This window comes from Scyliorhinus canicula, chromosome 11 (assembly GCF_902713615.1).
Source record: "Scyliorhinus canicula chromosome 11, sScyCan1.1, whole genome shotgun sequence".
NCBI lineage: Eukaryota > Metazoa > Chordata > Chondrichthyes > Carcharhiniformes > Scyliorhinidae > Scyliorhinus > Scyliorhinus canicula.
The window spans coordinates 41,630,187-41,644,821 of NC_052156.1; the positions used below are offsets into that span (position 1 = coordinate 41,630,187).

Below are 14,635 nucleotides of genomic sequence, written 5' to 3' on the forward strand. Positions count from 1 at the left end.
CAAGGGTTCTTTAGGCGGTGGCAACCTTTTCTCGACTTTCTGGCTCAACGATAGGGTACTGGGACAGTAGCAGCAGCAACCCGGGGGGGGGGGGGGGGGGGGGGGGAGGGGGGGAAAGGGGAGGGAAAGGTGGGGGGGGCAGACGATGACTATGTTTGTTTATTTAATTTAAATTTATTTTGAAGTTCTTTTGTTGTTCATTGGGGTTGGGGGGGTGGGGGATGGGATACATGCGTCGATACGGTCTGGGGGTGATACAGTTATTATGGGTTATTTTGTTGCATTTCATTGTTTGTCGTTATGTTTTATATTTTCTGTAAAAATTCCAATAAAAATTATATATTTTTTAAAAAATTATATTTTAAAAAAATGTCTGCTATCTTCATATCTCACTATTGGGTGTCCTTATGAACCTAGGAGACCATGACCCCATACCAGTTCACCAATGTTGTTTGAATTTCGAGCTGTCATCCATTTAATGAACACGACCAGGCCAGTGCACACATCATTAGCTTAGAAATGATCATATGCTGATGTAATTAGCATTCTCCAGGAGCTCCAAGTTGGTGATCTTGCCCTGCCAAGAAATGCCAAAGATACTTCCAAGACAGCAAATGTAGAAACTATTCAGCTTTTTCTCCAACAACAGCCTTTTCTCCTGCCTAGCATATGTTATCCAGGTTTCATTACAGTGGAGGAATGTGCTGAGAACACAGGTTTAATTAACTTGTTTGGTGTTCTCAGTCAGGATTATGTTGTTCCACAAGCCTATTTAGTTTGTACAAAACAGCTGCAGGTTTTGCAATGCATGTATTGATTCTAGCATCAAGTGACAAATTGCTAATGATAGTAGAGCCTAAGTATGTGGAGCTATCAATGGACCTCCAGTAGCAATGCTGATGGATGGCAGTATTGTGATGTCCTGAACCACAACATTTGTCTTACTGATGTTCGTGGTCAAACCAAACTTTTTACAGACCTAAGAGTCTGTCCATTTGATGATGGTATCCCTTGGTACGGAATGCTAGTGCAGCATTGTCAGCGTCGGCAAACTCTCTCTTGGGTACTTGGCACACTTTTGTCTTGGATCTGACAGTTTTGTATGGAAGTCGACACCCCATGTAGATGAACTGACAGCAACAAAGAGAGGGAAATGCCAAAGTCTGTCAGTGCCAGAAAGCAAACCAGATTGATCCCGATGCAGATCTCAAAGTGTTCTGATGTTGCTCCATCATAGCTGATCGTACCCAACATATTCAAATGGACATTCTTCACATAAACAGATATTCAGCACAGTTTAAGTGATCAGTTCATTGTATTTTCTATTATCTATTGAACAATTAAATGGTCTCCAGAATGAAAATATTTACATGCTGTTTATGTTAGAAAATACATACCTAGAAATCTTTTCATGCTGTTTTCAAAGTCCTCAACGACTTCGGCAAATAGTTCGTTTACAATGATCTCTCTCACCTTTCCTTCTCTCAGTGAGCGCGGTACCAGAGTCAGAATAGAGTCCAGCCACTGCTTCTGGATTGGTACCACAGGGCTACTCTCCACACATCGTTTCATGAACAGATAATTTAACTGAAATTACATAGAACTTACTTATTAGGAGATATACTTCAGACAAACACCGAACTTCAGAAGTAATTACTATTTCATCATACTTCTGTTACAAACTACACAAGAATTCTTCCTCATATTTCATTACAGTAATCCCAAAGCTGTAATTTCATTTTTTATTTTGCATTTATGCTTTCTTTATAAAATTCTTATTAATAGAAGGCAGGAGAGAGAATAGGGCAACATCAAATCAGTGAATTATTGACAAAGTCACAAGTATTTACAAGCCTAGACATCATTTGTGCATTAGTCTATTATTCCAGTCTATCTGCCTCAATGTAGGCAGTATAATGTCACCCTCCTGTGCCCAGGCAGTACGTTTGGTTTATCCTAACTTTCCTTTGCTGCATTCTCTTCATATTTACACAGAAGTATGAATGTCAGCTTTTGAGCAGCACAGTGGCGCAGTGGTTAGCACTGCTGCCTATGGAGCTGAGGACTCGGGTTGCAGCACTGGACTACTGTCCGTGTGGAGTTTGCATATTCTCCCCGTGTCTGCTTGGGTTTCAGCCCCACAACCTAAAGATGTGCAGGGTAGGTGGATTGACCACGCTTCATTGGAAAAAAATAATTGGGTACACTAAATTTAAAAAGGAAAATGAATGTCAGATTTTACACTCACACTAATGACATTCAATTCCACCTCTCCACCGACCCCTAGAATCATTGCCATCCTGCCACCTGACATGAAGATTTGAACAAGCGAAAAAATCTTCTTGATAAATACCAGCAAAATCAAAGACAACTATTGAGTTCATGGTGGACTGCTTTAACCTCCTGAATTGTCCCCATAGTCTAAACCCAAAGTGTTTAAACAAGTCTCTTGATCAATCTGGAGCTCATACTCTTCCTCACATCTGGTGAACTGCTAAGACCACTTTCTTTGGCCTTCAAAGTTTTGCCGCTCTCTGCTATTACCTCTCCACTATTTCCGAAATCCTAATTCATGTCTTTGCCATTTTGAAGCTAGGCCTCCCCAACTCTCTCCCTGTTGGTCTTCTCTCACATAGATTCCATCTCGCTGCTGACACTGTCCTACTATTCCAGTCACTCCAGTGCCAATTAGAATTATTTTAATCGCTCTGCTCACATCTTCTATAACTCCTCCTACAGCATCTCCAATTTGTCATTGCTTCCCTTCATTTAAAAGCCTAAAATATCTCATTTTCAACTATGCTTGTACCCCTCATCCTACTTATATTTTTCCCATTAAACCATTAATGAATATAATGAACAGTTGAGGTCCCAGCTAGTCACATCACAATCCCACATAATACCTAATATTATATGTATTTAAAAAATGGAGTCAGGCCAGTGTTGTCCAGTTAGCAAGCAACTTGCCAAATGTGGATAATTGAGAATCTAGATGAGTTAGTTATGATAAACCAGACACCATTGGGCATGTGATCTCAATACTCATCATCAGGAAAACAGAGGTAGTTTTAAGTAATCTATATTTGTACTGTTAAATAGCAGAAATAAGGTTTAGATTTAAATGGATTTAATTTAATGGTTCTGTGCAAGGAAGGGTGAACCTATAGTTAGATTCATGTTAGACACAGGTGGGGTTTTTTGTTTTCAGTTAAAACTGTGTTTCTATTGTGCTGAGAGAGTTTACAATGTAAAAAGTAAATTAAAACTTGGAGGAGAAATGAGTAGTTGATTAGCAACCAGGGGCACATTTGGGGTAGGAAGGCTTTTTGTGATTGGGCTAACTGAATTCATAGCAGTTGGTGGAAGAAAAGCCTTACAATGGATTAATGGTTAGGAAAGCCAGTGCCAGAAATCTAAAGAACAGCTAGTTGAAGAAACTAGCAAAATGAAGGGAAGCTGCCAAGATGTCGGAGGTTAAAGAACCAAAGAGAAACTGGAAATAGAACAGAGTACTGTTCAGTGACGTCATAGGCAGAGTTGAGACAGGAGTTGGATAGTGAGAAGCCAGAAAGATATCTGAAGTGGTTCTAAGGTTTGTGATAGCTTACAGTTTGCGAGACGTTAGTCGAATAATTGTGGAGCAATCGGTGGCTGGATCTCGGCGTTTGAGTAAAAGCATTCAACAAAAAGGCATCTTGAAAGACAAGTTGGAAAACCTGGAGGTAGATCTTTGTTAAAACAGCGGAGAGGAAACTCTGTTTGAAAAGCTAGTTGGAAAACCTGGAGGTGGATTCTTGATGAACACAGTTGATGGAAACATTGTTTGAAAGAAGATTTTAAAGTGTGTCATTTTGAAAGTGGAGTTTGGAAACACCCATGTGACAAATATCTGGGGTAATTCAAGGAGAAATCCAAAAAAGATCAATTGAGTGGGATCTGCCATTTGTTTCAGAGTGATAGGTTATCCTAGAAATCAATATGTTTGTGAAGGTAAGTGAGAGTGAAGGAGTATTGTATTATAGTCAAACATTTAATGTTTAATTAATGTTTTTTTTATTGTTTAAAGCCAATTGGCATTCCTGTAATTCTGTTCCTCCATTTTTCCTAAAAGAATTAAAGGTTAATGGAGCCAGGACTCCATTCTGGGACTTTCCCATCGAGGAGAAACACCAACTGGGATTGTAACATCGTATTCATATAGTACTAATGGATACTTTAACCTTTGTGTGTTTGTTGGTAACTTGGCAAGATGGAATGTGAAGTGTAATAATATTTTTGATCACTGTGTATGCTTTAATTCTTTGGCTAATATTTATTCACTATCTAGTAAAAAGGTAGCAGAGGTGAAAATGACAAATTCAACATTATGGAAACATCATTGTATGGAGAGGAAAGCCATAAGAGTGATCACGTTGATCAATTGTAATAACTGCTTCAGGCCAGCAGAAAAAAAAGTCAAACCAATAAAGAGATGTTACTGTTGGCACATTATGGTAAAGGGCAAGTACATTCCAGATGTAGCGCAAGGGCACTTCTGATGTATCTTATTGTATTAACATCCCCAGCATTCAATCAGATAAAGGCAAGTATCAATCTCACTTGCTGAACATAAACTTAGAAGCTGTATTGAGGTGTATTGTGACCAATTCCAACAGTTGACGAAAGAAAAATACTTCAAAGTTTCAAACAGAACATAGTAAATGCCTGATAAGTAAATATGCATGTGAGCACAGGTACCTACATCATATATTAAGCATAATGTGGCTGTAACGGTGTCATGTAGCCGGGCCACTGACAAGTCAGTGATTTATATTGAACAACACCAAGCAAGACATTACAGCTATAAGCTTTGGAACAAATGTACTTAGCTTAATTTTCACAATTTTTTACTTTGGAAGCAACATTTTCCAATGAAAATCAGTACTTACCCTTCTCTGCTTTGCCTCGCTGTTCATCTGCAAGTTGGAGAAATAAGAATGTATATATATATTATATATATATGTGTCTGTTCAATAATTCTTTAATGTTTACCACACCAACAGAAATTTTCAAAATCAATTAGAATTAACAAGATATATATTATTGACAATTTCACAACATAACTGACATCTATATCTATTTGTGTCGACAGTATTTCTGTTCCCCGACCACCCTGTCCCTGCAATTCTCTAAAAATAAAAATATTTTCTTATGCTTTTTATTTGATCTATTTCCCATCAGTAGCTGAAATTGCTAATAACCAAAATAAGAATTTAACCCACATATTTTTTAATTCAAAAATACATATTTCACAATATCAAATATAAATAATTAAATTATTTTTGTGTCTGTTAATATCTCCAGTATTTGAAAAAGGAAAGACTTACATTTACATGGCATCGTTCATGACCACAAGACACCCCCAGTACAAGCAGCCAATTTAATACTTTTAAATGTAGTCACTGTTGTAATGTAGAAGTGCAGCAATTTGCACACAGCATGCTACCCACAAGCAGCAATCTGATAATGACCAAATAATCATTTTTGGTGAAATTTAATAAGGGATAATTATTTCCCCGTGTCTCTGGTGAAGATCTTCTTGCTCGTCTTTGAAATAGTGCTACAAAATTGTTTACATGTACCTCAGCCTCAGTTTCATGCTCTTTCCAAAAGATAGTGACTCTACAGCACTGCCTCAGTACTGCACTCGAGTGTCAGCTATGTTTTTGTACTCAAGTCCTGGACTGGAACTTTAACACACAACCTTCTGACTCAGAGGCAAGAGTGCTACCGCGAAATCATCAACTTCTCACAAAGGTTTAGGTTTCAGCGTGATATTTTAGCCTAGATTCATGATTCTCTGAGCTGATTTTGAATTGTGCAGTCTGAATAGATATGCTGCAGTGTTCCCTATAAACTGCTCAGTCAGCTAAACAAAGGAGCATTTAAACATGAAATTTCTGCATGATTTCTGCACAGATCACATTGCAATCTGGGCAAAAAGAAATAAAACAGTGCAAAAGACTGTGGAACTTTAAGCCTAAATGATCTATGCCCATAATGACTTAGAGTGCCCAGAAACTCTTCAGGCTGAGGTTTTTGCAATTGTTTACATTCTTTCAAAATTTCCTTCATCTACAAAACTGGCTGTGCTCCCAAGGATAGAGTCATAATCTTCATCAATAGTACTCCTTGGGGACAGTCATCACATTGTGCCCAGCCATTTGCATCCATTGGCACCCCAGTTCACATTAATCCATCACTTCAATTCAGTTTATATTAGATAGTAAATTGATCTGTTCAGCTAAAGCCAATTCAAAAGCAAGACCAACAGCTTTAAATCAGTTTTTTGAAGACCTGTATCAAAAGGCAAACACTCACTGTAGAAGGCCACTGAGGTTCAGGAGGAATGGGATCCTGCATCTCAAGTTCATGCATTGTTTCTTCATAAATCCGACGTGCATCATCAATCCTATGAATAATAAAAATGATTAAATATTAAGCCTACGATGATGGTATATTCTGTGTATCTTATAGGTGCATCTATAAGTTTAACCCTGCAATCATTATGAAATGGTCTTTTTGGGCATCATATGAAAATAAGGTCATAAGTGACAGTAGACTATATGGGTCCAGTATTTAATATAATTCTGACTGATCTTAGGCTTCAACTTTTCTTTTCTGCCCTGCCCCCACATTCCTCGATTTCCCAAAAGACCACAAATCCAGCTATCTCAACCTTTAAACACACTCAATGAAGGAGCAGCCACAATCACCTACAATAGAGAATTTCAATGATTTACAAACATTTGAGTGAAGGAAATTCTCTATCTCTTAGTTCTAAATGATCATTCCTTTCTCTTGAGATGTGCCCCCATGTTCTAAATTCCCCAGCCCACAAGAAACAAACTCTCATTGTCTACCCTGTCAAGCCCCTTTAGAATCTGATATATTTCAACTAGATCACCTCTCATTCTTCTAAACTCCAAAGAATATAGATCAAATTTACTAAGTCTCTCGTTACAGGACATCCCTTCCATTCCAGGAACCAATCTAGTGAACCTTCATTCAAGCCTTCAATGCAAATATATCCTTTCTTAAATAATGGCATCAGTTTAAACCCAGTGGAAATGAAATTAGGAGCGCAAACAGTAATGGATCATTGGAAAGGAAAATCAGGTGGGGTATATTACCAGGGCCGCTACCTCACATACCATTTTGCTTCCACTATAAAAATTGAATATTGCCTCCAAAGTATCCCAACTATTACATGATAGAGGCAATACGTAGTTGCTGAAATTGAGGAAACTATTTACTCCTTATTCAATAAAAGCTATACGTTAGAACATACAACTTACATAATCTTGCTGAGTAGCTGCTCCTGATACTTGTGCCAACTGTAACGCATGAGTTTGCTTGTAGAAAATTCATTGTTCACTATTGATTCAGGTGTAGGAAATATAGGAGGCAGTCGAGTTCGAATTTTATCAGTTTCTGGTGCACAGGCACTTTTCTTTGAGGCCTTCATCTAAATTAATCAAAAGAAAATCTAATTCAAAAGAATGTGAATATTCCCAAAGATCATTTAAAAATTATTCTTACTATTAAAACGTTAATGTACAAAAGTGTAACTAAGAAAGAAAGACTTTAATTTATTTAGCATCTTTCATGACCTCTGGACCTCCCAACGGTAAATGCAGTATTTTTGAAGTGCAGTCACTGTGGTAGGCAATGTTTACACAGGAAACTCCTAGAAACAGCAATATGATGATGATCAGATAATCTATTTTCAATTATGTTGATTAGTCTGCCCTTCATCAAAAGAATGCCATAGGAAATTTTGCATCCAGCCGAGAGAGCAGAATTGACCTCAATTTGACATAGGGGTGGGCAGCACGGTGGCTCAGTGGATAGCACTGCTGCCAACGGCGCCGAGGTCCCTGGTTCGATCCCGGCTCTGGGTCACTCTCCGTGTGGAGTTTGCACATTCTCCCCGTGTTTGCGTGGGTTTCGCCCCCACAACCCAAAGATGTGCAGGGTAGGTGGATTGGCCACACTAAATTGCCCCTTAATTGGAAAAAAATTAATTGGGCACTCTAAATTTAGAAGAAAAAAAAAATTTGACATAGGGGCCGATATTCTCCGCTGGTGTGATTCTCCGTTATGCCGGTGTTCAGGGGTTTCCCGACAGCGTGAGGCTGCCCCACAATGGGAATCCCCGTTGACTGGCTGGCGTAACAGAGAATCCCGCCAGCTAGTCGGGGCAGTAATGTGGTGCGGCGGAGAATCCCGCCCCTCATCTGAAAGACAGCATCTTGGAACCAGGGCCAGGGAGATGTGGGTGCACACAGTGCCAATCACTGAGGTCCAGGGGCTAGGAGTAACCTGGGCTCAGTGATGTAAATGGAACTCTTGTCACTTTCCTGACTGAGTGGCCAGAGCATCAGACAAGCTTTAAAAATATTTGGACTCATCAGGCTGGCAGTTATGATTTCTTTTTTAATTCCCCTAGAAAATCAAAGTTAGAAGGTCAGCAGCAGCAGCTATTATTCACAGCAACTGTCGCAAGAATGTTCTTGGTTGAAAGTCCGCTTGAAAAGTGTAAGTGAAACCCCTGGGAGGGTAACCACAAAATTAAATACCTTACACTTCTCAATACTCACTGAATTTAAATCAGCAGTCTATGTTGTCATTGCCGGACAGGTGGTTGATGTAATGATGGAGGAGTATTTTAGTGATAGCGACCACAACATGGTGCAATTTATGTTTATTATAGAAAAGGAAAGAGACACATTACAGACTTCAGTAAAATAAGGCAGGGTCTGGCCAAGCTAGATTGGAACAAGTTACTGATGAGGAGATCTACGAAGAGCAGTGGGGGGTGTTCAAAGAGGAAATCTGGAGGGTTCAGGCCTAACATGTTCCTTCGAAGGTAATAGGAAGGAGTAACAAGCCCAGAGAACCATGGATGACAGATATCCAGGGTATAATGAGAAGGAAGAGAGGAGCTTTTAATAAGTACAAGGGTGCTAATCAACAGAGGCATTAGTGAAGTATAGAAAGCGCAGGATAGAACTTAAGAAAGCAATTAGGGGGCGCAAAGAGGATATATGAGAAATCTCTAGCTGGTAAAAGTAGGGAAAATCCCACGATATTCTATAAGGATATCAATGGGTTTTAGCGGATAACTAAGAAAAAGGTAGGGCCCATTGGGGATGAAGGGGGAAATCTGTGGGTGGAGCCAGAGGACATTGGTAGGGTGTTAAATTAATATTTCACATCTGACTCCACCCAAGAGAATGAGGAGGCAGATATGGAACTCGGGGAGAGGGACTGTGAGGTTACTGAACAAGTGTCATCGGGAGGGACAAGGTATTTGAGGTGTTGGCAGGCTTAAAAGTGGAGAAAAGTCCAGGTTGCTGTGGGAGACGAGGGAGATCGCAGGGGCCCTGATCCAAATTTGTAATTCTTCTCTGGCCACGGGAGAAGTGCCAGAGTACTGGAGAACTGTGAATGTGGTCCCACTATTTAAAAAAGGCTGTAGGGATAAGCCAGGGAACTACAGGCAAGGTGAGTCTCACGTCAGTGCTGGGGAAACTAATGGAGAAAATTCTGAAGAAGAGAATCTATCTTCACTTTTGATCAGGAATAGTCAGCATGGCTTTGTCAGAGGGAGGTCATGCCCTAACAAATTTGATTGAATTTTTTGAGCACATGACTAAATGTTTAGATGAGGGTAGTGCAGTTGATGTAGTTTACATGGATTTCAGCAAAGCATTGGACAAGGTCCCACATGGGAGACTTTTAAAGAAGACACATGCACATGGAATACAGTGGAACTTGAGAAGGTGGATTCAAAGCTGGCTGAACTGTAGGAAACAGGGTGATGACAAATGGCTGCTTTAGTGACTGGAAGCCAGTGACCAGTCATTTGTACTGGGTCCCCTTTAATTTGCCATATATATAAATAACTTAGATGAATGGGTGGGGGGTAGGATTAGTAAGTTTGTGGATGACACAAAGATAGGTTGGGTGGTTAACAGTGAGGCAGAGTCTTGGGTTCCCATTATCCTGTTTATGGCTAATCATAGAACATAGAACAGTACAGCACAGAACGGCCCTTCGGCCCTCGATGTTGTGCCGAGCAATGATCACCCTACTTAAACTCACGTAACCCGTATACCCGTAACCCAACAATCCCCCCATTAACCTTACACTACGGGCAATTTAGCATGGCCAATCCACCTAACCCGCACATCTTTGGACTGTGGGAGGAAACCGGAGCACCCGGAGGAAACCCACGCACACACGGGGAGGACGTGCAGACTCCACACAGACAGTGACCCAGCCAGGAATCGAACCTGGGACCCTGGAGCTGTGAAGCATTGATGCTAACCACCATGCTACCGTGAGGCCCCTATGATGAGAAAGTTACTTATTTCACTTCCCTCCTTAACTGGGCATAAATCCTGAATGAGAAATTGTTTCTCCATCTCAGTTTGAAACTAATGAAGGGGCGCAGAAATTTCTAATTTGTTATTGCGATGGCCGGGAATCGAACCCGGGTCAACTGTTTGGAAGGCAGCTATGCTCACCACTATACCACCATCGCTCACAACTTCCTCTTTCTGCTTGTTTTCAATTGGCAGCATATGGTATAAACTGTGCTTTAAAATCTGTTTGGAGAACCAGTGATTGAACATCAGAGAGGGGGGCATTCTAGGTTTGGTATTGAGGAATAAGCCAGGCTAGGTGATTGATGTTTCAGTGGGGGTGCATTTTGGGCTTAGCGACCATAATTCCATAAGATTTCGAGTAGTCATGGATAAGGACAAGAATGGCCCGCAGGTGAGGGTGCTTAATTGAGCGAGGGCCTATTACATCCAAATTAGACAGGAACTGGGGAATGTGGATTGGGAGTACCTATTTGAGGGCAAATTCACATCTGACATGTGGGAGGCTTTCAAAGGCTAGTTCATTGAAGTGCAGGACAGGTACAAATGAAGGATAAAAATGGCAGGATTCGGGAACCATGGATGACAAGGGAAATTGTAAGCTTAGTCAAAAGGAAAATGGAAGCATACGATAGGTCTAGGCATCTAAACACTGATGATGCTCTTGAGGAGTACAATGAAAATAGGAAGGAACTTAAACGTGGAATTAGGAGGGCTAAAAAGGGCCATGAAATGTCTTTAGCAAACATGGTCAAGGAGAATCCCAAGGCATTTTATGCATATATTAGCAGCAAGAGGGCAGCAAGTAAAAGAGTAGACCCATTTAAGGACAATGGAGGGAAGTTATGCGTGGAACCACAGGAAGTGGGTGAAATCCTTAATGAGCACTTTGTATCGGTATTCACCGGGGAGAAAGACGACACATGTTGAGGTCAGGAATAGATGTAGTAACTCTCTTGAGAATGTTAATATGTCAAAGGAGGAAGTGTTGAATATCCTAAATTGCATTAAGATAGACAAATCCCTGGGGCCAGATAGGATCTAGCCCAGGTTACTGCAGGAGGCAAGGGGAGAAATAGCTGGGGCTTTTTTTGTTTAGTTTTATTTTTTTATAAATTTAGAGTGACTGATTAATTTTTTCCAATTAAACGGCAATTTAGCATGGCCAATCCACCAACCCTGCACATCTTTGGGTTGTGGGGGTGAAACCCATGCAAACACAGGGAGAATGTATAAACACCACACGGACAGTGACCCAGAGCTGGGATCAACCGTGGAACCTTGGCGCCTTGATGCAGCAGTGCTAACCACTGTGCCACAGTGCTGCCCTATAGCTGGGGATTTAACAGATATCTTCACATCCTCTTTGACCACAGGCGAAGTTCCAGAGGACTGGAGAATAGCCAATGTTATTTCCTTGTTTAAGAAAGGAAGCAGTGACAATCCAGCAAATTATAGGCTGGTGAGCCTGACATCAGTGGTGGGGAAGCTGTTGGAAAAGATACTGAGGGACAGGATATATGCACATTTGGAGGACAATGGACTAGTTAGTGACAGGAAGCATGGTTTTGTACGGGGAAAGTCATGTCTCCCCAACTTTGAAGAGCTGACTAAGAAAATGGATGAGGGAAGGGCTGTAGATGTCCATTATATGGACTTTATTAAGATGTTTGAATAGGTCGGCACAGTAGCACAGTGGATAGCATTGTGGCTTCACAGCGCCAGGGTCCCAGGTTCAATTCCCCACTGGGTCACTGTCTGTGCGGAGTCTGCACGTTCTCCCCGTGTCTGCGTGGGTTTCCTCCGGGTGCTCCGGTTTTCTCCCACAGTCCAAAGATGTGCAGGTTAGGTGGATTGGCCATGCTAAATTGCCCCTAGTGTCCAAAAAGGTAAGGAGTGGTTATTGAGTTAAGGGGATAGGGCTTAAGTGGGTCGGTGCAGACTTGATGGGCCGAATGGCCTCCTTCTGTATTATATGTTCTATGTTCTAGGTCCAACATTGCAGACTGGTACAAAAACTAAAATCACATGGGATTGGGGTGGGCTAGCTAGACTCCAATCAGACAGTAACCCGGGGCAGGGATCAAACCCGGATCCACAGCGACGTAAGCAGCAGTGCTAACCACTATGCCACCCTGTAGCAACTTGCCTAACAGCAGTTGACTGCTTTGTAATTATGCTTAGAAAATCAGCACTGAGCCTCCAATTTCACCATTGCTACAGTCACTCTACCTACTGCATGCAGGTGTAATGAAAGAAAGGCAAAAACTTACATTTAGGCAGCATCTTTCACAATCTCGCGAATTACTTTACAGCCAATTGAGTACTTTTGAATTAAAGTCACTGATATAATGTAGGTAATGTTATCAAATGGTGGAGCAAGTTCAAAGGACTGAGTGGCTAACTTATACGCCTGACATGTATGATTGCACGTTATTCTGGATGTATGAGATGAGCTAGGCTTTAGCATCCATAATTATCGTGTGAACAGAGGGTTGAATCATGGCTAGAGTTTTGTTATTTTGTTGCTGATAGAAATTTACTATGAGCAGGCTTTGGGTGGTAAATTTGCCAGAACAAGAGTGCACAATGGGCTGATAGTGAATCAGTGGCCTGTTTTATCCTGCACATGATATTCGAGTCTTTTCCATTGACTTATTTTTTCTCCTTTTATCTACTTACCTATTATCTTACTGTATCTTGGCATTTTTTAATGAGTTTTTAAAAATAAATTTAGAGTGCCCAATAATTTTTTTTCCAATTAAGGGGCAATTTAGTGTGGCCAATCCACCTAACCAGCACATCTTTGGGTTGTGAGGGTGAAACCCACGCAGACACGGGGAGAATGTTCAAACTCCACATGGACAGTGACCCAGGGCCGGGATTCGAACCCGGGTCCTCAGCGCCATATTCCCAGTGCTAACCACTGCGCCAAATGCCACCCTTTTTTGAAGTATTGAAATGTCATAATCAAGTTTGGGTTGCACATTAGAAATTGAAATGCACTATAGTGAGAAGCAGCAATCAGCAGTCTTCAGACTTTTAAAAAAAATTATTTTTATTGGAATTTTTTGAAAAATATATAGCAACAGAACAATAATAATAATAATAATAAACACCCCCCAGCACCCGTAACAACGCATGTAACAAACCCCCCCCCCACCCCCCAAACCAAATATACAACAAAATAAATTAACAATAAGCAAATTAACTTAAACAATACCCCCCTGAGACCCCCCCCCCCCCTCCCCTCCACCCCGGGTTGCTGCTGCTGCTGACCTAGTTCCTTATCGTTGAGCCAGAAAGTCGAGGAAAGGCTGCCACCTCCTAAAGAACCCTTGTACTGACCCCCTCAGGGCGAATTTGACCCTCTCCAGCTTAATGAATCCCGCCATGTCATTGATCCAGGTCTCCACGCTCGGAGGTCTTGCATCTTTCCATTGCAGCAAGATCCTCCGCCGGGCTACTAGGGACGCAAAGGCCAAAACATCGGCCTCTTTCGCCTCCTGCACTCCCGGCTCCACCCCAACACCAAGTATCGCAAGTCCCCAGCCTGGCTTGACCCTGGACCCTACCACCCTCAACACCGTCCTCACCACCCCCTGCCAGAATTCCCCCAGTGCCGGGCATGCCCAAAACATATGGGCATGGTTCGCAGGGCTCCCCGAACACCTAATACACCTGTCCTCACCCCCAAAATTCTGCTCATCCTCGCCCCGTACATATGAGCCCTGTGCAGTACCTTGAACTGGATGAGGCTAAGCCTCGCACATGAAGAGGAGGAGTTCACCCTCTCCAGGGCGTCCGCCCATGTCCCCTCCTCAATCTGCTCCCCCAGCTCCACTTCCCACTTAGTCTTCAGCTCCTCTACCGCCGCCTCCTCCACCTCTTGCATCACCTGGTAGATGTCAGACACCTTCCCATCCCCGACCCACACCCCCGAAAGCACCCTATCCCTTACCCCCCGCGGGGGCAGCGAAGGGAACCCCTCCACCTGCCGCGTAGCAAACGCCTTGACCTGAAGGTACCTGAACATATTCCCCGGGGGGAGCTCAAACTTCTCCTCCAGCTCACCCAGGCTCGCAAACCTCCCGTCAATGAACAGGTCTCCCAACTTCCTAATGCCCGCCCTGGTAGGGGCTGGTTTAGCGCACAAGGCTAAATCGCTGGCTTATAAAGCAGACCAAGCAGGCCAGCAGCAC

At 42.0% G+C, this 14,635-nt stretch overlaps 1 protein-coding gene and 1 non-coding gene across 2 annotated transcripts in view; both read right to left on the reverse strand.

The window, feature by feature from the left end:
- dnah12 (dynein, axonemal, heavy chain 12) overlaps positions 1-14,635 on the reverse strand; it is a 385,091-nt gene that overhangs the window by 356,966 nt on the left and 13,490 nt on the right. The window contains exons 2-5 of the mRNA XM_038812830.1: positions 7,338-7,507; positions 6,361-6,451; positions 4,929-4,955; positions 1,398-1,587 (exon numbers count right to left, since the gene is read on the reverse strand). Coding sequence (XP_038668758.1) covers positions 1,398-1,587; positions 4,929-4,955; positions 6,361-6,451; positions 7,338-7,507 — 478 coding nt within the window. The remainder of the gene's footprint in view (positions 1-1,397; positions 1,588-4,928; positions 4,956-6,360; positions 6,452-7,337; positions 7,508-14,635) is intronic.
- Positions 10,520-10,591, reverse strand: trnag-ucc. The gene has a single exon. It is a non-coding gene; the product is annotated as a tRNA-Gly (tRNA).